This window comes from Pelodiscus sinensis, chromosome 6 (genome assembly GCF_049634645.1).
Source record: "Pelodiscus sinensis isolate JC-2024 chromosome 6, ASM4963464v1, whole genome shotgun sequence".
NCBI classification, from domain to species: Eukaryota; Metazoa; Chordata; order Testudines; family Trionychidae; genus Pelodiscus; species Pelodiscus sinensis.
In genome coordinates, this window is record NC_134716.1 from 79,373,934 (window position 1) to 79,399,576 (window position 25,643).

General features: G+C 43.9%; 1 protein-coding gene across 4 annotated transcripts in view; it reads right to left on the bottom strand.

Annotated features, from left to right (window-relative positions):
- Window positions 1–25,643, bottom strand: part of XRCC4 (X-ray repair cross complementing 4) — a 274,028-nt gene that overhangs the window by 228,556 nt on the left and 19,829 nt on the right. For 2 of the 4 annotated variants that reach the window (XM_006124336.4, XM_025185287.2), the window contains exon 2: window positions 2,359–2,509. The exons of 1 other annotated variant lie outside the window; for it this stretch is intronic. In XM_006124336.4, coding sequence (XP_006124398.2) covers window positions 2,359–2,497 — 139 coding nt within the window. In that variant the 5' untranslated portion in view covers window positions 2,498–2,509. Of the gene's footprint in view, window positions 1–2,358; window positions 2,510–3,305; window positions 3,405–25,643 lie in introns of those variants that run through there. One more of the 4 variants, XM_075932196.1, reaches the window with a different exon arrangement.

Here is a 25,643-nt window from a genome sequence, read left to right on the forward strand (position 1 = left end):
TACTGAGCAAGCCACAGGCTTATGGATGAGAGGGAGCAGGAGTTTGGGTTGGGGTGTGGGAGGGACTCAGGGCAAGGAGGTTGGGAGTACGATGGGCTCAGGACACAGATTTGCAGTGTGTGAATGGTGAAAGAGTGTTGTGGCAAAAACTGAGGATGTGGGGGTACAGGAGTTTGGGGATGTGAGAGGCTTGGGACAGGGGGTTCTAGTGTATGATAGGCTCAGATTTGGAGTCAGGGTGGAGGGTTTTATGATGCTGTGGCCAGATGAGGACTTGGCCCCAATTGGGGGCTTGTTGGCCAGGCTTCATTTTTAAATAAAATACTATGTCAAACACAAAAGGTTTCAGCATTGTCTTTATTTATGACCGGGGGGGGGGGGGGAGGGGGGAGACCTGTTTTGAGTCAGGGGTCACTGACCCACAGAAAAGTCAGTTGGGGCCAAACAAGTGAGATACAAAACACAACCCCTTCAAACCCCTCAAACCTCACTAATGGGGTCACAACTGTGCTGGTGGGAGCAGGGGACATGGTGCTGGGACAGGGAACAGGGTGCCAAATGGGTGCTGGGGCAGGGGACAGGGCGCTTGTAGGTGCTGGGGCAGGGTACTTGTGGGGGTGTAGGTGGGGGGCGGAGGGGACAGGGACCGGTACCTGGGGATCCTGCAGATGCATGCCAAGGCCCAGGAAATGTGCAGGCTGCTCCCCCGTCCCCCAAACAGCAGCACGGTACCTGAAATGCTGGTCTGTTGCACACCTGATGCCTTCCTGCATGGAGGGAGGGGGAGCCCTGGACCGTGCCAGCCCCGACCGCTCAGACAGCACGCACCTTGCTCCTCTGCGTCCCACGGCAGCCTGTGCAGCCAGACCCCTACTCCCTCCCCACATGCAGGAATGCAGCAGGGAAACAAAGTCCCCAGCGCATGACGAACCGGCTTTTTAGGTACCGCATCAGCTGTTGGAGGAGGGCAGAGAGCAGCCCACGCACTCCTGAGACCTGGCACGCAGCTGCAGAACTCCCCTGACCCGCAGAAAGCTTGTTCTACCTCTGTGGTCCCTGGAGGTAGCATCAGCGTGGCATGCACCTTGGGAGTGGGGAGCGGCAAGGGGGGGAGGGAGAACGCTCAAAGCCTCGCAATCGACTGGTCGTGCCTCCAGGATCGACCAGTCAATCATGATCAACGGGTTGGTGACCACACCTCTAGGAAGTACCTCTATGATGTCAGATGCAGAAAGTTAAATTAAAAACAAATGGCTAGAAATGTTCTCCTATATTCTTTTTCTGTTGTAGGGATATTAAGTTTTACTTAAACAACAGTAGGCAAACACAAATAAAAAGTGTGACTTCAGTTTGGCATTATCCCTTAACATAAAACATAAGACTTCAGGCAAAAATATTGGAACAATCACCAAATGCCTAATTAACAACAACAAAACAAAGCAACAAGACATTGACATTTTTAAAATATATCGTGGCCACCCATGCAGGAAAGTTTTTGCACATAATCAGTGTGCATAGCCAGGCCACGATGTTAGCAAACATTTCCTTTTCGATCTGTGCAACAACTGCTAATTATGTTTAAAATATACAATTTCAACAGGAGATTTAATTAAATGCAGATAAACAATCTGGTTTCATATGTCTGGAGTATAATCATTTAGTTTGAAAAGAAAATAGATACAGCAAAGAGTCAGAAAATAATATTAAAGAGAAGAGTTAATAAGTATACTTAATTACTTTCTCATCATGGAAGAGCCAAATGGGCACACAATGGAATTAAAAAGGCCAAATAAGAACAAACAGATCTAAGGAAGATCTAAATGGAACGCACATAAAAACTGTCCAAAACTCACTGCCACCGTATTACACTGCCACCGTTCATTTCCTTCTCCTTCCTTCACTTACACATATACTGTGGCTACTCCAATTCAACTAAATTTAATAACTAATAGCTTTAATAAATCATCTAAGAGGACTTACACAGATAGTCATGATCTTAATAATTTACAAATGAAATCAGTTTGTCACATTTGTTCAAACAGATTGAGAAGTTGCAGTGGACCAGAATTATATCACAGAAAATTATATTACTGGAGAAAATGTAAACTATTATACATACACACATTTGTGAAATTAATTAGTATTTGTTTTGACAGGTGAGTCTTTGCATAAATTTCAAAGACTGATTTGCACAAGTTCCATAATCATCCTTCCTTCTTGCCTAGATGGGCAATCTGGAAGCTAACTTCCCATGTAAAAAGGAGTCACAGAAAAGGTAAAAAACACTGCTCAAAAGCCAATGGGAAAAGGGTGTATACTTTTTTAAAAAATCTTTTCATCTTTTGTTTTCAATATTACCTGTCCCAGCCCATGCTGACTGAGCATCGCTAAGCGTTATCATAAAGCCAGTTCCTAGGTCTTTTTCCCAAGTGACTTGCAGAAAATATATTGTGCCTGGCTCAGAAACTGGATAAATTCTGCTCACTTTCTTCTCCATTCTTTAGTCCACCTGTTTTGGAAACAAAAGAAAGTAATCTTGTATTTACTCCCTCTCACAACAGATGAATTCTCATTTAGTGCAGCTTAAAGACCTTGTGCCACCAGAATAGCCCACACGAGATTCCAGACAAGCATTTGCTTTGGATTTGAGTCTGCGCTACCAAGGAAGACTTGCACATGGAGAATAGCATTCTGGAATTAGTAAAATGGTGGCAGTGTACCAAAGGACAAGCAAAGTAAAAAAGAGACAAGATTAAAAAGTGTCTCCATTCATAGGCCTCAGATTCCATTTTTCCTTGATCCAGGTTATTCCCAGTAAAATGAAATCACAAAACTCTAGACCAACCCCAAGTTCAGGTTGGCACTTCACTACGAGGGGTTCTTTGGATCCAGACGTCTTCCCTTAGGCCCTTCAGGTCTACCAGCAGCAGGTCCCCTATTCCCAGAGGTGGGAAAATACCAGTCCATGTGATCTGATGGATCCTTGATGGTTCCCAACCAATATATTTACTTGAGGCACATGTGATCACAGTCCCCATTACACGTGGATCACTGTTCTGAATTAATGGGAACTGTAGAAAGCAGTGTCCCAGTCTACAGCCAATGGAAGCAAAGGAGGCAGGGGCCTGAGGCTAGCAGGCATGGAGTCAGGTAAGCATCTCACATTGCCCTCATGACCAAACCCTGCACCCTCATCTCCCTCACACACCCACCATCCTGCCAAGACCCTGCACTCTCACCCCATCCCTGCACCTTACCAAGCCCCCCCCCCCTCCCCGGCCCATCAGCCTGCTCCTGCTCCCTACCTCCCAAGCCAGACCTTCTACCCCTATCCCTCCTGCACTCATTTTGTCATCATAGGTGGATGGGCTGGTGGTTTGCAGAAAGGTCTGCGTTGATCAGGGCTGTAGGACAAAAAGTTCGAGAACCATTATGCTAGAGAAATCTGCCAAAGACAGCCAAGAATTCTTGTTCACTTATACTTTAAGACCAAAGTTTTGTAACCATAGATGCTGAACATTACTCAATGCCTTATTTTCAGATGAACTCAGAATCCATAAATCCCACTGAAGTCAATAGGAGCTACAGTTACTCAGTACTAGGGTTTCCAGGTATCCAGTATTGAACTGGACAGTTCGGTATTTTTGTCTCCTGTCCAGTAAAAAAATTCAGAAAATACTGGACACCTAAAATGTCCGGTACTTTCTGATTTTTTCCCGGACAGGAGGTGAAAATTATGGGCTGTCCCGCTCAATATGGAGGCAGCCTGTCAACCCTAGTGCTTACTGGGTTCTGCAGGGGAGCTGTCCAGCACCATGCAGGGAGGTAAGATGGCAGGCGGCCTCCGGCAGCCTGTTAGGGCCAAAAAGCCTCACCACACTTTTTTTGACTAAGGAGCCATGGTTTTTTTTGTTGTTGTTGGGGCTTTTTTTTTGCTTAACAACTCTTGGAGTCTTTTTTTGGGGGGGAGGGGGTATTTTTTCTGAAACCATCTGGCAACCCTGCTAGTGATCAGGCCAAATATTATGGTGCCTATCTTTAGGCATGTAGTTTAGAAAACATTGGCTTGCTTACATGTTGAAATTACTAGGTGCTTTTCACCATAATCAATCTTAAGCAGCTAGCCAATAAAGATTTTTTTTTTATTTTAGCTTTCAGGGCCTTTCATATTTAAAACCTAAGAAATTTCCACAGAGAAAACTTGTTTAAAATAATTGAAGTTGAGAGGATGTTAAGATTTACTACAACCAATGTACAACCAAAACATTTAAATATTTCTACCATAAAAAGAAAAAGAACTCTTATCAAGGGTCAAAAAGTCTGGAGACGCACAGTTAAGAAATATAGGCAATTCTCCACTGCCATATTACAACAGAACATTCAGTATCAACCCAAATGTTGATCACCAATAGGATCACCAATGAGCCAGTGTTCTTTGGGATGGAATGTCGCCATTTAAAAGATGCTATCAAATTCCACTGCCAAACAGAAGTTATAGTTGATACCAGCAACAGCAAAGGAAATTTCAAAATGAAACTGGAGTCTGAAGCTGCAGATGCAAGGGACTGACGTATGATATTGTGGTGGATTTTGCAGCTCAAAATCAAAACAACTGAACCGTAGTCTATACTTTACTTGAGACCTTTTAAAATGTGCATTTGTTTATATATTGTTGCAATACAGGTCTTTATTATTTGACTGTTGCCTAGTAGATTAAGTACATAATTTAGTCTTGCTGAACATACTTTCATAAAGCTGATGAAAGTTTCCTGCTGAAGAGACCAGACTCAGACCTTACTGATTTTGTGATTATATAGAATAGTGATAGAAATGTAGCCGTGTTAGTCTGGTGTAGCTGAAACAAAAAACAGGACTATGTAGCACTTTAAAGACTAATAAGATGGTTTATTAGGTGATGAGCTTTCGTGGGCCAGACCCACTTCCTCAGATCAAATAGTGGAAGAAAATTGTCACAACCATATATACCAAAGGATACAATTAAAAAAATGAACACATATGAAAAACTGTACGCCTAAGTTTGAATAAAGACTCTAATTATCTTACCCATTACAAAGATAGCTTCCCCAATTATCACCTCTAATATCATTAATTCACAGACATTTACCTCCCCCCCATCCTCCTTCTGTTCTGAAATTTGATTTGTCCTTTTCATGGCCCACGAAAGCTCATCACCTAATAAACCATCTTGTTAGTCTTTAAAGTGCTACATAGTCCTGTTTTTTGTGATTATATAGACATTAATTAACAATGCAAAAGCCATAGAGTCATGTGACAACAATCAGTAACACTACCTCTAGGCTATCCCACAACACAAATTATGCCTGCAGGTAATGGGAGTAGACTGCTACATCAGGCATTTTGTATGTGCTAAATTGCCCTATCAAGCCTTCAGTTTTAGGTGATACACAAAGGTAGTATGGTTGATTTCAGCTTAGACCCCAAGGGGACTGTATTCTACATTAGAAACCCAACAAAAAACATGAGATAGTCTTTGATCATAGGTACAGACCTAAGTTTGAGATGAGATTTAATCACTGCTGTGACTCTGCAGGATGGCCTGACAGGAAGTAGGAGGTAGTTTTAACTCCAGTTGCCTGCACTGTATCTGACCTTTGTTCAAATATGTGTCTTAAAGATATTAGAGATGCCATTCCCTTGTCCTAACAAGTATTCATAGAAAAATGCAATGCAGGAATCTTAGATTCACTTCTGGTGCATAAAAAAGTATTACAATCTAGAAAACAACCCTTTAGCCAGTAACCTACTTTTCCACACCTGCTAAAACTCAATGGTTGATCTTCAGAGTTCTTAACTCATTACTTTCAATACCAAATAAGTACTAACAGCTAATCATACTATGTTACATACACAGATACTTAGCTAAATTAATTAAATATAAAATTTTGGTATTTATATTTTCTCTACACAGAAATAAGATAAGGCACTATGAAAATGCTTTGTGCAGCACCTGCTATGAATCCATTGTTGAATTTTGGTCAAAAGTCTATAATTGTTTATAATTTCTGACACTTTTGATAATCAGGCAAGTTGCAAACACCAACCACACAATAAACTGAGTTTATTTGTCCTTAGTAAGATACAGAGGTATTTCTCTGCTTTAGAAACCAGAATAAAGACAGAAATCCAAAAACAGACTGTATAAATAGCCTAGAACTGTGACTAGGTTGAGAGGAAATAAGCAATTTATATACACTAGATGCCATAAATTCTCTTCTTCTTCAACAAACAGTGATGAGATCATTACTGTCTTCAGCTATAAACTACCACTATTTGTATTGAGATAAATGGCTGCATTGTGAAAGGTATACAAAAGCCAGAGGTTCAATTCACAATGAAAGAATACTTAAAGAAGAGAGGTTACTTAAAAATGATAGTACATAGCACAGCTGAATTAATCAATCTGGAATAGATTCTTTTATATTTCATTCCAGATTTTAAAAGATCAATATTTCACTCCTGAAAGTGAAAACCTATAATACACTCTACTATGCTCACAGACCAAGCAATAGGGTATAAAAGGCTGAAGAAAGTCACTTGAAATTACTGGTTTATTGGGGAAATTCTTGTTTTAAATATTTGTGATCCAACATCTGCCAAATAAGGAGCCATAAAAACCATGTGACAGGAAATACAAGTCAATGTGTGGGGTGTATATGAACAAATGAGACTCTTCCTCCTGTCTGCCCCTCTTCCCTCCCCTCCCCACGCTTTTGTTTTTTTTTTGTTTGTCCTAGAGCAATCCAGAAACGTGCAAATCTTACCCAGTGACAGGAAGCATTCTTGATAAAAGAGAGATTTTAAAAAGGCACTGTAGCTGTGAGAGGACTTTTAAATTTAGGAGCTCTTTAGTTTCTCTGATTATGAAAGAACAATTAAACGGTGATTATTAAAACCTAGAGAGTAGTTGTACAACATATAGAGGTATGCATTAAAAAGTTATCTTTTGTTTGCATTTTTTATTGTTGCCACATAAGCAAACATGCAGGTCAGTGAAAAGTATCAACACTGCATTCCTTCCTTTCAATTTGGAGTTTCTTAGGCTATGTCTATGCAACATCTTATGTCAGCACAATTTATGTGAACAAACCATCCCCAAGTGACATAAATTACACTGACATACAGGCTAGTGTGGACAGTGCTATGCTGGCAGGAGAGCTTTTCCTGCAATATAGTTTCTGCCTCTTGCAGAGGTGATTTTATTATGATGGGAGAGCTTGCTGCTGTCATCATAGAATGTCTTCACCAGGCATGCTGTATATGTAGATATGCCTTTATAAGAGAAGCATAGCTAGAGACTGGCTAGGTCCACACCACAGATTTCTGCTGTCATAGCTATGTTGGTCAGCAGCATGAAGAGGAGTAACCCCATGCTAATATAATAATGTCTACAGAAATCTCTGTGCTCTAATCAGTACAGGTTGTTTAGTTAAGAAGAGATGGCTGTACTATACCAGCATAGCTGTGTCCTCACAATGATCATTTGCCAGGATAGTATATTGGTATTTCTTTACCAGTGAAACACTTCTAGTATAGACATACCTGGGGCTTTTTATATGAAAAGATAGTTAAAACTCTGATCTTAAGTTCTTTGGCCCTCTGGAAAACATAGCTGAATAACTGTATGGGCACTTTAATATGATTAATTACAAAACAAAAACCTTAAAACAATATAATGTTACTAAGAAAATCCTTGTAATAAATAGTAGTGATGAATTACCTAATCTGTGTAGTGGTCAGGTCAGTAAAATGTAGTTGGTACTGACTGGAGAAAAGGAGTGTGGGTTGAAAATGTGCCCTCAAATAAACCTCTGTCCTGCCCTAGAAGCTCAGCCATCATTTACTTTTCCTTTTATATCCCCCCCCCTTTCTTCCAGTGTGCCACAGAAATCAGCACAATAGAAATAAAATATGGAACACAATAGAAATAAAATCAACTCTCATTAATTTAAATGACCTAGGTTAAACTCACTGACTGCCCTACCAGCTGAGGTTGAGCATTGTACTCAGCAGTTATTCCAAGTTTTCAAAATTCAAGCTGATGGGCAGACTGTATGCCTTTCTTCCAGGGGCATGCCCCAGAATAGACCTTAAAAAGATGTCCCTTCAGAATCCTCCTTGACATTACTAGTTTCTAGAGGCTAGGAAGTAGCATTAGGGGATGGATTACTTGGTAACCGCCTGTTCTGTTCATTTCCTCTGAAGTACCTGACATATTGTCAGAAGACAGAATACTAGGCTAGATGGACCTTTGGTCTGACCCAGTAGAGCCATTCTTATGTTCTTACACCAGATTGTTACTTACAGTATCATTTACATCATTGTTTAATTTGGCCTAGAGATTTCCATATGCTGGTAAAAGTTACCAGCTGGTAAAAAAAGTTACATATGCTGGTAAAAAAATCTTAATTTCATCCATTTTTATCTGTTTGATTCAGTATAAGCAAAAGGGGTCAGATTTGTCACCAGTACAATTCCACTGATTGTACCCATTCATGGCTCTGACTAACTTACGGTACACATACTGCATATTTAAATTCAAGATTGTTACTTGGGGAATATGGGGAAATAAAGTTTCTTGATAGCTTAAATGGCTGCTTCTTGGAGCAGTTGGCTCTGGAACCCACAAGGGGAGACGCAATTCTTGATTTAGTCCTAAATGAAGCATAGGATTTGGTCCAAGAGGTAAATATAACTGGACCACTTGGAAATAGTGACCATAATGTAATAAAATTTAATATCTCTGTGGGGGGAAAAACACCTCATCAGCCCAATACTATGGCATTTAATTTCAGAAAGGGGATCAACACAAAAATGAGGAGGTTAATTTAACAGAAATTAAAAGATAGAATGTCAAAAGTTAAATCACTGCAAGCTGCATAGAGACTTTTCAAAGATATCACAATGGAGGCCCAACTTAAATATTTACTCCAAATTAAAAAACACAGTAAGAGGGGGAAAAAGTGTCACCGTTGCTTAAGAACCAAGTAAAAGAAGCAGTGAGAGATAAAAAGGCATTGTTTAAAAAGTGGAAGTTAAATCCCAGTGAGGAAAGTCAAAAGGAGAATAAACTCAGTCAAATTAAGTGTAAAAATATAGTAAGGAAAGCCAAAATGGAGATTGAAGAACAGTTAGCCAAAAACTGAAAAAAAATTAGCAAAATATTTCAAGTAGATCAGAAGCAAGAAGCCTTCTAAACAACCAGTGGGGCCACTGGACAATTGGGATGCAAAAGGAGCACTCAAAGATGAGTCATTGTGGAGAAATTAAATGAATTCTTTGCTTCGGCATTCAGGGCTCAGGATGTTAGGTAGATTCCCAAATCTGAGCCATTCTTTTTAGCTGACAAATCTGAAGAACTGTTCCAGATTGAGGAGTCATTAGAAGAGGTTCTGGAACAAATTGATAAACTAAACAGTAACAAGTCACTGGGACCAAATGGCATTCACCCAAGAGTTCCAAAGGAACTCAAATGGGAAATTGCAGAACTATTAACTGTAGTTTGTATCCTATCCTTTAAATCGGCTTCCAAACCTAATGACTGGAAGATAGCTAATGTGACACCCATATTTAAAAAGGGCACTAGAGGTTATCCTGGCAATTATAGACCCGTAAGTCTATCATCAGTACAGGGCAAATTAGTTTAAACTATAGTAAAGAATACAGGCAGTCCCCGGGTTACGTGGATCCGACTTACATCGGATCCCTACATACGAACAGGGCTTTTCTCGCCGTGGAGGACGCCGGCAGTGGGACCGCCCAGATGCGCCACGGTCCCGCTGCCCGTGTCCTCCGCGGCGAGAAAAGCTGCTCCGCGTCTCCCTGGTCTGCTGGGAGGGGGGGAGAGGTGAGCAGCTAGTGCATCCCCCCCTCCCAGCAGACCAGGCTTTTCTCACCGCGGAGGACGTGGGCGGTCCTGCCACCCGTATCCTCTGCGGCGAGAAAAGCCGCTCCGTGTCTCCCTGGTCTGCTGGGGGGGGCAGCAGACCAGGGAGACGCGGAGCAAAGACGCGGAGGACGCGGGCGGCGGGACTGCGGCGCGTCTCGGTGGTCCCGCTGCCCGCGTCTGCCTGGTCTGCTGGGGGGGGGGGACGCATCAAGGGGGGGGACACAGCTGGGGGGGAGCACCCGCGTCCTGTGCGGCGAGAAAAGTGCTCCACGTCTCACTGGTCTGCTGGGGGGGGGCGCACCTAGTGCGCCCGCCCCCAGCAGACCAGGCTTTTCTCGCCAATGCCTGGGGTAGAGCAGCTGGGGCGCTGTCGGGTTGGTCCAGTAGCGCTGAGGTGTGGCGCGCTGCGGGGACCTACCCGGCAGTGCCCCAGCTGCTCTGTCCCAGGCGTCCAGATTCAGCCGCTGTTGAAACTGATCAGCGGCTGATTCCAGGAAGCCCGGGGCAGCTCTGCCTCGGGCTTCCTGTAGTCAGCCGCTGGTCAGTTTCAACAGTGGCTGAATCTGGACGCCAGTTCCGATTTACATACAAATTCAACTTAAGAACAAACCTACACTCCCTATCTTGTATGTAACCCGGGGACTGGCTGTAGAATTGTCAGACACATAATTTGTTGGGGAAAAGACAACAAGATTTCTGTAAAGGGAAATTATGCCTTACTAAACTACTCAAGTTCTTTGAGGGGGTCAACAAGGATGTGATCAGAGGAAACCAGTGGTTATAATGTACTTAGATTTCCAAAAAGCCTTTTTGACAAGGTTCCTCACCAAAGGCTCTTAAGTAAAGTTAGTTGTCATGGGATAAGAGGGAAGGCCCTCCCATGAATTGATAACTGGGTAAAGGACAGGAAACAAAGGGTAGTAAATGGTAAATTTTCAGATTGGAGAGAGGTAACTAGTGGTGTCCCCCATGGATCTGTACTGGGACCAATCCTATTTAAGCTATTCAATAATGATCTGGAGAAAGGGGTAAACAGTGAGGTGGCAAAATTTAAAGATTATACTATACTGCTTAAGTTAGTAAAGACCAAAGCAGACTGTGAAGAGCTTCAAAAGGATCTCACAAAACTAGGTGATTGGGCAACAAAATGGCAAATGACATTTAATGTTGATAAATGCAAAGTAATGCACATTGGAAAAAAATAATTCCAACTACATATACAAAATGATGAGGACTAATTTAGCTCAAGAGAGATCTTGGAGTCATTGTGGATAGTTCTCTGACAATATCCACTCGCTGCAGCAGTCAAAAAAGCAAACAGAATGTTAGGAATCATTCAAAAAGGGATAGAGAATAAGACAGATAACTTCTTATTGCCTCTATATAAATCCATGGTACACCCACATCTTGGATACTGCATACAGATGTGGTCGCCTCATCTCCAAAAAGATATATTGGCATTGGAAAAGGTTCAGAAAAGGGCAACAAAAGTGATTAAGGGTTTGAATGGGTGTCATAGGAAGAGAGATTAAAAAGACTGGGACTTTTTGGCTTAGAAAAGAAAAGATTAAGTAGGGATATGATAGAGGTCTACAAAATCATGAGTGGTGTGGAAAAAGTGAACAAAAAAAAGTTATTTACTTTTCCCATAACATAAGAACTGGGGATCACCAACTGAAATTAATAAGTAACAGGTTTAAAACAAACAAAAGGAAGTATTTCTTCACATAGTGCACGGTTGGCCTGTGGAACTCCTTGCCAGAGAAGGTTGTGAAGATCGGGACTTTAACAGGGTTCAAGAAAGAACTTGATAAATTCATAGAGGTTAGGTCCATCAATACTTATTAGCCAATATAGGTAGGAATGGTATCCTTAGCTGCTGTTTTTCAGGAGCTGGAAATGGATGACAAGAGAGGGATCACTTGATGATTACCTGTTTCTGTTCACTCCCTCTGGGGCATCTGGCATTGGCCACTGTTGGAAGACAGGATACTGGGCTAGACAGACCTTTGATATGACTCAGTATGGACTTTGTACTTATGGTTGAGCATGACTCTCAAGGAGGACATCTGTGTATGCAAGAGGAGTGCTGGGACTAGAAACTATTCTGTTGTCCCATGCTGCTTGTGACGGCGCATTGGGGTTTTCCCATCTTCTGCACCCCCCTAATGGCACAGACAGACTCCACCAGCCAGTAGAATACAGAGTGTTTATTGCTTCTCCAGGATACAGCACAGCACAGATTTAATCTGGTTACAGGACAGGCCTAGGATGCCTCAGTCCCCCTTGAGATGGCGGAGACTGAGCCCCTAAATTCCAGCCCCTTTCCTTAGGCTGTCTCCTCCATGCTCCCAGACAGAAACTAACTCACTCACTTCCAGTCCTGCCCCCAGCCAGGGCTCCACTCCCCTTCTTCCCATTGTTCCGCTCCCTCCGAGATAACTCGTCAGACAGGTTTGAAGCCCCCTTGCATGACGACTCATCCCCTGCCCTGCTGGGCCGTGCTGCAGACTGCAGCCAGGTTACTCACAACCCAAGCCTTGCAAGTAGCAAGGTACCCACACTACGTCACACTGCCTCACTAAATGATACTGATGGTGCTGGGGATCTGGGAGAATAGATTGAATGTACTAATAATGTCAGGTGAATGCAGCACTGACCATACGTCTATCTTGGTTTGTTCAGTTGGTGCCGGGTTGTGCCTCGGTGCACTTTTGTGTGGTGCTGTTCCAATAGGTGCTGGTGACAACATTAGTGTTGGTGCCCTCAGCGCCAGCATATCGGCATAGGGAGTCTTTGGCACCATCTTCAGTGCCAGTTTCAGTGCCATCTTCAGTGCCATGTAGGCAACAGCACCATCAGTGATGATGCCGAGGACTTGTGCCTTGGTTCAGAATGCGCACATTCGTGTGATGTGCTATTTTTTGCCGGCACAGTGCCAGGCTTATCAGCACTGCTAGCTCTAGAGAAGCTTGGTGTTGGAGGCAAGGATCTGGCCAGGCATGTCCTGGCCTTTCCCTATATCCTGTCTGAAGACAAGGAGGAATGCTTCTTCTCCAAAGCTGAAGTTTCTTCCCTTTCTTGGGTCTTCACTGAAGAAGGAGAGTCCTCTCAGACTAGTTGAAGAGTCCTTTCATAGAAGAATGTCTTCAGCCAGTTTGCTCGATCGCATCTTGCCTGTTCTATAAGACTGGAACAATGCAGGCACTTCTGGAAAAGATAGCTTTCTTCCAGGCATTTATACAGACGTCACTGCGAAAGGCAGGTATGGCATCTCTGCAAAAGTCACACTTTGTAAATCCTGAGGAACCAGGCATAATTGAACTTGGGGAAAATGGCAGAAACAAACTTTTTGGTTTTACTTTAAAAAAGAAAAAGAAAAAACAAGGCAGAAGGGTACAAAAAACTTTGAAAAAGGTGAAAATTGAAGAAATTTTCAAATTGTTTTGTTCTTTTAGGCCAAATGGGGGTGACTGTAAGGAGCTCAGTCTGTAACTGAGGTTTGTAGAGAAGGAACTGAGGCACCGCACTGCATATGTAATCAACAGACACTAACGGCATGAGGAGACCCTGCCACACATGCACGGCATGGCAGGGCACTGCTAGAAAAGATCTCCAATCACTGGCAGGAGGCCGCACCAGCACCTAAAGTGGAGCACCCATGGGGACAGCATTCGAAGAATAGTTGTTACAATAAATTGCATTCAAAAATAACTGATAAGGTTTACAATTAACCTTGCATATTTTTAGCCATGAGATTTCCACAAAGATCACAGTGGAAAAAAAAAACCCAGTGGGCAGACAAAAGTCACTGATGGATGAAAGAATAGTGAGTTTTGGTATTTATGTTATACAGTGATCAAAAGACTCTGTTACCACAGTAAGAACTAAGAGACACTTGCAAAACAGTGAGGCAGCTACCACAATGTTTATCTACCCTCTGCCAAAATATTACCACCAAAAAAAAAAAAACCCCCAAAAAAACAAACAACAGAAAAGTGTTCAATTTGGAAGACTGGTAGTTTTGGAGAGGAGGGAAAGTCTAGTGGTCAGTTCATTAACCACACTGGGATTTAGGAGATCCAGAAACAACTTCTGATTCTGCCACAAATTACATTGGATGACTCTGAGCAAATCACTTAGGCCTGATCTATACTAGGCCAGGCAGGTCAGCTTAGGATATGCAACTCCAGCTATGCAAAATGCATAGCAGGAGCTGGCTTATCTTAAGCCAAACCATGGCAGCATCCACACACAACAGGAGGCCAATGGGAGCGCAGGAGTAGTAGTACTGGATACGAGTGGGGGCTGCCCTCAGCATTTAATTTAGGAATCTATACTAGACCCACTAAATCAAATGTTAGAAGATCAACCTCCGGAGCGTCAATCTTCAAGTGTAGACATGCGCTTACTGGTATTTGCCTGAGTTCTCTATCTGTAATAAAATCCTTTTCCTTGACCATTCTTGATTATGGCTGAGGCCTCTAGGCCAGTGGTGGGCAACCTGAGGCCCGAGGACTACATGTGACCCATTGGGGTTCCACGCGTCACCCATGAAACATTTTGTTTACCATTGCCCATGCCAGATTCTGCTGGGTTTCGTCCATATAGTTTTTTTCCTATCGGTATGACGTGAATCTGATGAAGTGGGTCTTGCCCCCGAAAGCTTATGCTCCAATAAATCTGTTCATCTATAAGGTGCCACAGGACTTCTCATTGTTTATGCAGATTCAGATTAACACGGCTACCCCTCAGATATCTTGGTTATGACAATTTTGCAGCCCACTGAGATGAGAGAAGGCCACTCATGTGGCCCATTCACTAGCCTAGCTTGCCCACTGTTGGTATAAGCAGACTGGGATACTTGGGTGGGCCCCAATTTAGAGTGGGCGGGCAGGGCAGGAGCCAGTAAGGCCACCTCTCCCCCTCCCCAGCCCCTTGGCAGGCAACAGACACTCTGGCCAGTAACCCTGCAAAAATGCAGGGGTGCGGATGGAGAGGAGAGTGTGTGAAGAAAAGTGCATCCTCACTTCCTTGATATGCCCAGCACTCCGGCTATGGAGGGGGATCAGAGCGGGCGGGGGGAGGGGGGGAAGGGAGCGGGTTGCTCAGCTGCAGCAGAGAAGGTGGGGTGTGGTTGCTAGGGCTTGCCCTGCTCCACTGGCCCAGCTCTCCTGCTGGGTAGTAGGATCAGGGCATGAGGGTTTGCCCATCTCTAGCAGGGGAGAAAGGGTCAGGCTGTGAGGGCTTGCTTTGCCCATTCAGCACTCCTGCCCAGGAGAAGGGTCAGGACACAGGGGCTTGCCACACTCTGCTGCTCCAGGTAGGGAGTGGGGTTGGGCACCTGTCAGCCTCCATGACCAATCCCACTCCCCAGCAAGAGCACTGAATGGGAAGAGCAGGACAAGTCCCCAACCCAGCTCCACAGCTAGAGACTGAACGAGCATAGTGTAGCAAGCCTCATGCCTCAGCCCCCAGGGCCCAAGCCCCTCTTCCCAGCTGGAGCACTGCAGCTAAGCAGGCCCCCGCGCTGCAACCCTGCTCCCCGGTGAGGGCAAGAGTGCTGGATGAGCTGAGCAAGGCAAGCACTAAGGCAGGAGCAGAGCTGGGATGGTGGTTGGCATGAATGATAAGTAGGTGGGCAATGGCCCACTCAAGCCCACCTGAAGCTATACCACTGCTTCAGTGGGGCTGAGTGGCTGCAACAGCTTAGAAGCTCTGTGACTTCCATGGAACTAGTCACATGAGCAAATTTAAGCAAACCCTTCTGTAAGAACAATGCCTTTCCTATTCATTTATCAAATATTTTAACAACATGTGTCACCTGTACTTACATGTGCAAATAAGGACTTTTGGGAAAATGATTTAAACATTTTTAAGAGGCAGTGCAGTGAGAACGGGACTATCCAAACCAGTTTCACTTTTCAGTTCTTCATATGTACAGAAACATCAGGGCCAGTTCGAGCCCTTTTGGCGCCCTGGGTCCGGGGACGCTGCGCCGCCCCCGAGTGCAGGGCACATGCATGGGCCCACCCCCCCAGAGTGCGCGGGCCCGCCCCCCCGGGGCGCATGGTGCATGCGTGCGCCAGCCATGGCTGCTGGCGTGCAGCCCGGAGCCCGCCCCTGGGGCGCTCGGCGCTTGCGCGGGCCAGTCACAGCCGCTGGCACGCAGCCTGGGGCTCGCCCCCGGGGCGTACAGCACATGCGCTGCCCAGCTCGGCCTGGCCAGCGCTGCTGGCATGCACGCCAGGCCATTCAGGGACCCACAGCCATGGGAGGAAGGGCGCTGCTGTCTGGCGCAGTAGGGCCGGCTCTGCGGGAGCCGGGCGCGCAGCTCCTGATGGCAGCTGTAAGGGACGCAGCGCGCCCCTTACAGCTGCCATCAGGCGCCCCTCATCGGATGGCACCCTGGGCAGCTGCCTGGCTCGCCCATGCCTCTGTCCAGCCTTGAGAAACATAATAATGCTGTTTCAAACACTTAATATTCCTGACACACAGGTCAACTCAATAGTGAGATTCTGTACCTTCACAGCTTGATATTACAATTCCTGAGAATCTTCAAGGGCTATTACTTGATGAACATATACTGTTTTACAGTGGACCGGCTGAAAGTTAAGGAAATCAGCCCTTTGCTGTGCAGTATAATAAACATGTAAGAGGCAATTACAGCCACAATGAAGTACCATGGAATGCCTTTAAAGATTCAGTAACATTGGCTCTGCAGTCTCTCTGAATTCACTATCTTGGTAAGATGAGAACAGTCAGTCTTCTTTTTCTTCCTCCTCCCTCCCCTCCCATTACTATAAAGAAAAGCTTCAGAAGAACTGATTGATTAGGGATAGAAGAAAGCCAGTGTTTTGTTCCTACGGGCACAGTAGGTTGCACTACATCTCAGCACCTGACCATGTAATAACCAAGGAGCTAAGACAAGCCTGCAGGTGGGAACCACTGAGTCCCACCCCAAATCTGTAAATCAGTAGCTTTAATTCAGGCAAGAACAGCTGAGAATTGAACTGTTTATCTTTAGCACTTAGTGCCTTTGGTGTTTGGCTTCTATGATCTATATTAGGCAATGTTTCTGTCTAAGGAAAAATCAACCATTGGCTGGTCTTTATTTGATTGGGGTCTACTTTCTGAACAAACACTGTACACAGTTGCTTCTGAATAAACAAGACACTTTTTAAATTAGTTTACAAAGAATTGTGTATGATGTTTTGGATAGCAGTAAGGCAGGGAGCAGAAGCCAGCTCTCTTAAGTCTGTTCCAGCTATTCATAACAGTGTCACTGATAACATTGTGAACTTTGAGCTTTTAATTTATACAGAGCCATGGCTACTCCCACCACCCCAACTTGCTTTTGCTCAGGTCTTTCAAACTGCAGCAGCGATGAATGGAAGACTACCTGCATATTAGAAAGAGCTACTGTACATGTCTAATGGAACAATTAATTTAAGTGCTTTCTTGTGAAGACAAATGGGCCAGTATCAGAAATGATTTCAGAATAAAAGATTAACACATATAACTATTGAAATCAGTTTGATCACTGGTGTCACAGTTAAATTTGACCATGATAAAAAAAAAAAAAAAAAAAGGAGAGAGCTTGGCTCTCAGATGGGAAGGTGATACTGAGCGGTTTACGAAGAGAGGAAAAGAAGCCACAATAAAGGAATATATTGCGCATTTGTAAATACACTCTTTGGCATTTAAACCAGGAGAGAAAAGCATGCAGGTTGCTTTCAGGTAGGCTACGTCTAGACTGGCATGATTTTGCGGAAATACTTTTAACAAAAGTTTTTCCATTAAAAGTGTTTCCGCAAAAGAGCGTCTAGATTGGCAAGGATGCTTTTAGGCAAAAAGTGCTTTTGCGCAAAAGCATCCGTGCCAATATAGACGTGCTTTTGCACAAGAAAGCTCCGATGGCCATTTTAGACATCGGGCTTTCTTGCACAAAAAATTAAGGTCTACATTGGCCCTCTTGCGCAAGTATTCTTGCGCAAGAGGGCTTATCCCTGAGCGGGAGCGTGAAAGTATTTGCACAAGAAGCACTGATTTTGTATATTACAAAGTCAGTGCTCTTGCGCAAATTCAAGTGGCCAGTGTAGACAGCTGGCAAGCTTTTGCGCAAACGCAGTCACTTTTGTGCAAAACCTTGCCTGCCTAGACACACCCTAACTGTTGTATCATAAGTGGTCTTCTGACAGAAAGAAGAGTTATGATTTTGCAGCACAAGTATTTCTACGGCTTTTAATCAAAGCATTTTTTCCCCCAGGTTAAACTAAAGGTGATGACTAGAATTAAGGTTTTACATGGAGAAATGGAACAAAGGTATAACAAAAAAAACTACATTATCTCAATTGATTTACAAAACTTCCCCTAGTCATTAGCAAATATTTTAAGCTATTATCTGCCTACAGCAAGAGGAAATTCTTACTTCATGTAAAAGTGGCTGGGCCCATAAGTGTCAATAAAAGCAGAGCATTCTTTAAACATCATCTCTTACAAAACAAGCCCGCCAGATATTGGCTCTGTCTGAAACTCCTATCCGCTCTAGTTACAGAGAATTCAAACATTCTTTTCACAGCCAAAGAAAAGAGATTTTAAATGCCAGTATTATTCATTCTTCAGATGAAAAGAGTTAGGGAGGACTTAATTGATAGATTTCAAATTATACTGAGCACATTCAAAACTGAACAGTCATTTTTATACTGTTCCATATTAAAAGAGCAAATAATTTTAAATGCCCCTGCAAATAAAAGTAGTAAGAGTTAAATGGTACAGAGAGAGAAGAAAAGCTGTCTGGATGATTTAATAACCTAACTGAAGATTTGATTGCTACCATGTAAGGCAAGATAGTCTTTATCAATCGAATGACTTTAATGATGTTCTGTGCAAGCCCAAGTTTGCCCACCTGGATGCAACTGCAGGATTAAAGCCTTTGACAGCTGTGGATCAGGGATTTGTTACAGAGGCCTGGTTCATTGCAAGTGGGGGGGCCTCTCCACTACAATCAGCCTTCAGGTTGCGCCTCCCCTTTCCTCCACACTCCTTTCAGGGATATGGGGCTGGAATGAGGAGGATTCCTTGCCCTTCCACCCCCAACTCCCACCCCCAGTACTCCTAGTGGAGAGCAGGATTGGGACACAGGGGCTCCCCATGCCCCAGCAGAAGTGCTAGGTGAAGTTGGTCAGGGTGCAGGGAGCCCATTTTTCTGGGGCCCCAGGCACAGGCCCCATTGGTCCAGTGGCTATCCACCACTGGCCTTAGACAATACCAGCTGTTGTCAGAGGGGTCAAAAACACACAGTTTTGCACAACTGTCCAAATAAAGTATTTGGGCTGTTTTGTCTTTCCCTGAAATATGAAGCATGAGCTAAAACCAGAATATCAGATTACAAATCTGATATAGGAAATTTTGCATATCTATTCTAAACAGCAATTTCCCCTAAATAAGGAGTCAGTAATCCTGATGGAGATTGTATTGTCTCTGCAGTTGTTTGTTTCCCCTGCCCCTCTGTTTAGAGTAGTGAGACATGCATGTGTGGGAGGTATAGGATTGATCATGGGTTTAAAAGCCAGATAAGGTTTATTACAAAACAGAAAACTTCTTGAAACTATGGAGTACTTATAGGATAATCTTTGTACAAGTGTTTCTGTAATGTTGGCCCTCACTCTGTAAAACAAGGGAGAGTTAATTAGGGATGTGAACTACTGGTCGATCATCTAATAAGCAAATGCTTATTGGATAGTCAACACACTAGTCGACTAGTTACTCCTTCCCCTCCCCTGCCTCAACAGAAAGAGGCAGGAGGGGGGAGAAGGCGGGGGTGCTTCAAAGTGGCAGTGCCGTGTGGATCCCAGGGCCAGACCCCGGGCTCCATGTGATGCTGCCATTTTGAAATGCTGCGTACAACCTGGGGCCAGGTGAGAGTCCCCAGCTTGCCTGGGCTGCATGTAGTGTTTCAAAGCAGTAGTGCCGCATGGATCCCAGGGTCAGTGACTCCAGCTGACCTCGGGCTCCATGCGGCACTGCCACTTTGAAATGCCACATGAAGCCTAACGTTGAGCTCCCCTCATAGTTTCAAAGCCTGCATGGAGCCTGGGATCAGCTGTGGACTCAGAGTTCCCATCTGACCCCAGGCTCCATGCGACTCTGATGCTTTTAAATGCTGTGGGAACAACAGGGCCAGTGGGGGACTGCTTGAATCCCCATGTTGGCCCTATACTCCCTGCAGAGCTTTTGCCTCAAAGGCAGAGGTGCCTATCGACTAACTGAATAGTCGATGCAAATTGCATCGACTATTTGATTAGCCAATTAATCAAAATTTTACATCCCTAGAGTCAATATCAGTTGCAGCCCAAAATGGGCCCATTTAAAACAAAAATTGCCAGAGCTGTTGATGCCCCAAATGAGCTCCTCAGCCCTGATCTGCACTACAAACATATGTCAGTGTAACTGTGTCACCCAGGTGTGTGGAAAATCTACCCCCTAACATGCTACGGACATGAAAGAGCTTCTCCCAATGACACAGTAGCATCTCGGGGAGGTGGAGTACATTACTGACAGAAGAATCTTGCCTGTCAGCATTTGTAGTCTCTTCCCTAAATGCTACAGCGGCATAGCTGCACCACTGTGCAGTGTAGACAAGCCATCAGGTGTGGGCGGGGGAAGATTGCAGAAGCTAACTCAGCTATGGAATATGAATCTCTTAAGCTGCAACAGGGAAAGTGGAGCAGGACCTATCTCCCCCACCCCGCACAGCCAGCAAAGATCAAGCCACACTATTTTTTGTATTAATGCAGGGGCTTAAGGAAGGATCAGTGTTTTCCAAACATGAGATAGATAGCATACAACCATTTTGTTTCCCATTCTCATTCTGAGAAAGACTGTTGATACTGTGAAAAACTAAAGCAACTTTCTCTCCTCAGAAACAGAAGGCTGCAGTCATCAGGGAAGATAAAACAAGGGGAAGCAGTGAAAATCACAGCCAACACTCCTGCCAATGGGAACTTTACCACCCAGGCTTTGATCATCCCTGTAGCCTGGAGGCAAGGTCACCCTGCTGCTTTTCTCTTAGCTTTGAAGCACCAGGTCCATCCCACTCAGATACTAGTAGAGAGACAGGTGGGAGTCAAACAATTGGCTGAATCTGCCCAATTTCCTCTTAGGACTTGTCTAATGTGTACATAAAGAAGTTATACAAACATAAGACGGTGTGAATTTAAAGAACTATATAGAGACTTCATTAACTCTTCTTGTGGACACTTCTTCCAGTATATGTATGTGAGATTTCTTTTATTTATTTACTTTAGTTGTTTTGGAAGCAGCTTAAGCTAAAGAAAAAAAAAGCCTTTCTTATTGCAAAAAAGGGTCCACATGGTGAAATTACATCAATATAACTACAGTAGTTTAATTCTGAGAGCATTAAGCCACGTCTCCACCTGCCAGAGGATGGATGATCTGGTGACAGATCCTCTTGGGCAGTGTTTCTCAACCTTTTTTTTTTTTTAAATAAAGTACCCCGTTTTCAAAAAAAAAAAATTATAAGTACCCCCAGTACCTACAGTTTTCAGACATACACAAAAATTTTCTACCATTGCACCACATTTGTTTAAACAACTTAATCATAGCCGGGCGGGTGATGACATTTTTGGGTGTAAAAAGTACAAAAACAATAAAGTGCTGTAAAACTTAAAACAAAAATTCAGTTTTCTCCAAATTTCAGTTGTGTTGACATACCCCCCCAGACTTCTCTCAAGTACCTGTAAGAATACTTATACCACTGGTTGAGAAACACTGTTCTAGTGCTTGATTTTGTGGGTTTAATAACTAACGAACACTGAAGGTGCCCCCATCGGCACTGGTACTCCTCTTTGTTGCGAGAAGTAAGGGAAGTCAACAGGAGCGTTTCTCCTGTCGACTTCCTGCTCTAGGGCCATCCCAGAAAAATCAATGTTGACTCCAGCTACACAATTTATGTACCTTGCATCAATTTTCTCCGCTAGTGTAGACCTGGCCTTCCCCAAAAAAACCTTCCATATACACAAGCACTTTTTCCCCACACTCCCAGAAAGATAAGTCCTTTAAAGTATCCTTTCCAGATTGCATTCTTCAGCAGGAAAGCCAGATCTGCCAGGAAGGCACTACAGGAACAAAAGCACAATAGTAGATCAGAGCCCAGCCAGCTGGTCCCCAGCATCAGCTAAATGGTCATGGTTCTTCCCTGATGACTGAGTAACAGGGAATATGAATACAAGGCATTTTAAGAGCAGCTATATCCTAAATTAGCCCAAACTTATGTATAAGTATAAGAACATGTCCAGCAGTGAAAGTAATAAACTTTTACAGGTACTCTTCTGTTGCAACCTAGATCCCTGTCAGCTCTTAAGTTCCCTGTTGGCTATGTTCTGGCAACCGTGTAGCCCTCCTGTATTCCCGCCTTTAGAATCTGACGTTTAGAGTCCGACAAATGTTCTAATAGAGAGACTAGTTTGGAATAGTTGTCGAAATCATGATTCAGAGCTGAAGTGGCGGAAGAATGCACTTTCCTGCCTAAAATGTCAAGACGCTTAGCCTCCTTGTCATTCAAGGTGTTTTTGGCCTGTGTCATTTTCGCCCTCTGTTGTGCAGCGTCCATAACGAGGGAGTTGGGCTGGAGGTAGGTAAACTAGAACTCCATACCCTTCTGGCTTATGGAATATTTCTTATCCGACCGTTTGTTGGTTGGTAACGACATAGCTAGAGTCTGCCAGATGTCATTGGCAACCTCCAAGATGGCCTCAAAGTGAAACGCCAGCTTTGATTTCTGGGAAGGTTGCAAATTCATCAGCAAACGGTGTTGTTTCTGTTGCACAACCGTCATTAGAATCTCCTGGGATTGAGCAACTCTCTTGAAGAGCTCCTGAAACTGCTTATGATCTTCCATGGGAGACAAATCACCGGGAACTATTGCGTCGTTTGGCAATGAAGAAGAGTGATTGGCAGGAGAATCAGGGCTCTGTTGGTCTTGGCGTCGAGTGTTGTTGCCCTGCTGTTCCTCATGGGTGGATTGAGGCAGTGTCCTCCGCAGGAGCTGGTGGAGCTGCGGAAGGGGGGGATTCTAACAGTGCACAACGTGGAGACACTGGTCGACTGGAATGCATCTCGACTGGGAGAACACCTTCTTAGTGTTTCGTATCGACGTGAATATCCTGAGGGTCTTGAAGACCTTCGTGAAAGAGATCTCATGCAGTAGCGGGAGGGAGATCAAGAATAGTACGCTCGATAATACCGTTGTGACAGTGAGTGACGAGGTGACCTGTAGTAATGCTCTCTGGTCAAGGTATAATGAGAAGCGCGGTTATGGCTTCCAGAGTAGGAAGAGGTCGGTGACAAAGGTCCAGGAGAAAACACAGAACAGTCTGGGGTGAGAGATGGTGTTCAGACTTGTCCTGACTTGCGCTGTGCCTTGGTCAGCATGGAGCGGTTGAGAGGGGAAGATGGTGCCGTCTGCAATGGGCTGGCTGGAAATGAAGCAATCTCCATAGACTGGCTGTAGTTCAGCTAAAGCACCAGTGCTGCTGGAGTAGCGAGTTGCAGGACCAGAGGAGGCAATGCTGGTGCGGAGAGCTGTGGAGTGACGGTGCCTGCCTGTGGCACCGATGCTGGTGCAGGTGCCTCCGGCACCGAGGAGAGTGGAGGTGAAGTCACTGGCACTGCTGCTGTGGGTGCTGGCACAGCTGCACTTGTCCATGCATGCGCCGGGTAAACCGGTGCCAAGGAGGCCATTGCCGGCTTCAAAACGGCTGTTGGAGCCATTGCCGGTGCAGACTCAGCCCGCGGCCTTTGCCAGGTGCCATTATCAGGTCTTTGGTGCGGGCAAAACTTGGGGCTGAAGAGCTGCGGCCCTTGCCCGTCTTCTCAATGGGATGCCTCGGCAGGATGCCAGAGGTGCCCAGTCTGTCTCCCACACACCCTCTCGGCTTAAAGATCCTGTGAGGAGGCTCCTGTGGGGGAGTGGAGGGGGCTCCTGAGCCGGTGGACGAGCCTCATGCATCCCTGCGACAGCAGAGCACGGCTCAGTCATTCAGGGGTTTGAAGGGCTTTACTGAACAAAAGCACCCTCAGCCTCAACTCCTGGTCACGCGGTTAATTTAGTGCAGTGAGTGCACTTCAGTGGGACATGTCTGTCTCCAAGGCATTTAATGCACCGTGAGTGCCCATCCGATGCCAGCATGGCATCCTGGCACTGGGTGCATTTCTTAAAGCCAGGTGATCCTGGCATAATCTTCTATCCTGTTTTACTTTGGCTACTGACAACTTAAAACTTAAAACTAGGACGAGAAAAAATATTTTTTTAATTGACTAGAACTGTAACTATTAATATAATAATTAATATAATTTTCTTAACAGGAAAAATAAATGGGAGCTCTATCTTAAAGATCTATTAAGCTGTATACAGTATAGATTGAGAAAGTCAAGGTCTAAAACCAAAAATTCTGACAATCCCCGTATGGCACTGCAACAGTCCTCATCTTCCCATGCCCAAAGTGGTGTAATAAAAATTAAAAAGCTGATCAGACTTTGGAAAATTAAAAAGGACTAATTATATTTAAATAGTATGCCAGGTTTGCTTCTCTATTTATCTGCTTTCCCAAATGCACCTTTAAACTGGATGAAATGTTATTGTCAGACCTGTTCACCTGGAGTATGTGTAGACTTGGTAACTTTTTTTTTATATTTTCATTATATATAACATTCCTTTTCCATACTGCCATATATATATATATATATATATACCAAGCCTATACACATAATGAGGTCTGACAATAACAGTTCATCCACTTAGAGGTTGCTTTATTGCTTCCACCACAGTGAGTCACTTTCCTACACCACTCGAGCATTAATTCTACTGGCATCATTGCAGCACACTGCACTTCAGCATAAAGACCAGACAGATCTGTGCCCAGACACTTGCAGCATCTGCTCCCCTACCACCTCTGTTGCTCTCATTAGAGTAAGATCACATAGGGTCACCTAAAGGGAGACGGAAGTTTTCAATGCTAGCCCTTACGTCGCAAACAATTCAACGAGTAATCCACTGTACACTTTGTGTTCTGTGTTGTAACTGAAATCAATATATTTGGAAATGTAGAAAAACCATCCAAAAGTATTTATTAGACATTTAAATTGCTATTCTATTATTAACTGTGTGATTAAAACAAATTAATTGCAATTAATTTTTGTAATCAAATTAATTTGTTTTAAGTTAATTGCTTGTATTAACTGATACACTGACAGCCCTCAGAATAAACTAAGCCCAAATTTTAGATTTTTTTAATCTTACTAAAAGGAATTTACTTTGAAAAGCATACCTGCATTATTCTATCTCTCAGCTTAATGCTAGCTTTTATTATAGTTTTTTTCATTTAACCTATTGTGACTTTGAAGAGACTGTGTCTGATTTTTTCGAAGAAAAAGTATTTTACTTACTGTTTTAAACACTAATTTTGCTTTATACAGCCTACACAGAATTTTTGTATGGAATTTTACTTTAGCTATGATATATTCAAGTGCTCTGCAAAATGGCAACAAGCATGACAAAATAATTTAAGAGAAAATGAAATTAAGAATATTTATACTCGCAAAAGTTTGTCTAGCTTATCACCTAAAACATTACAGAAACCATGTTAATCTTGCTGATTAAAGGGAAATCATGCCTTACTCAACTACAGGCAGT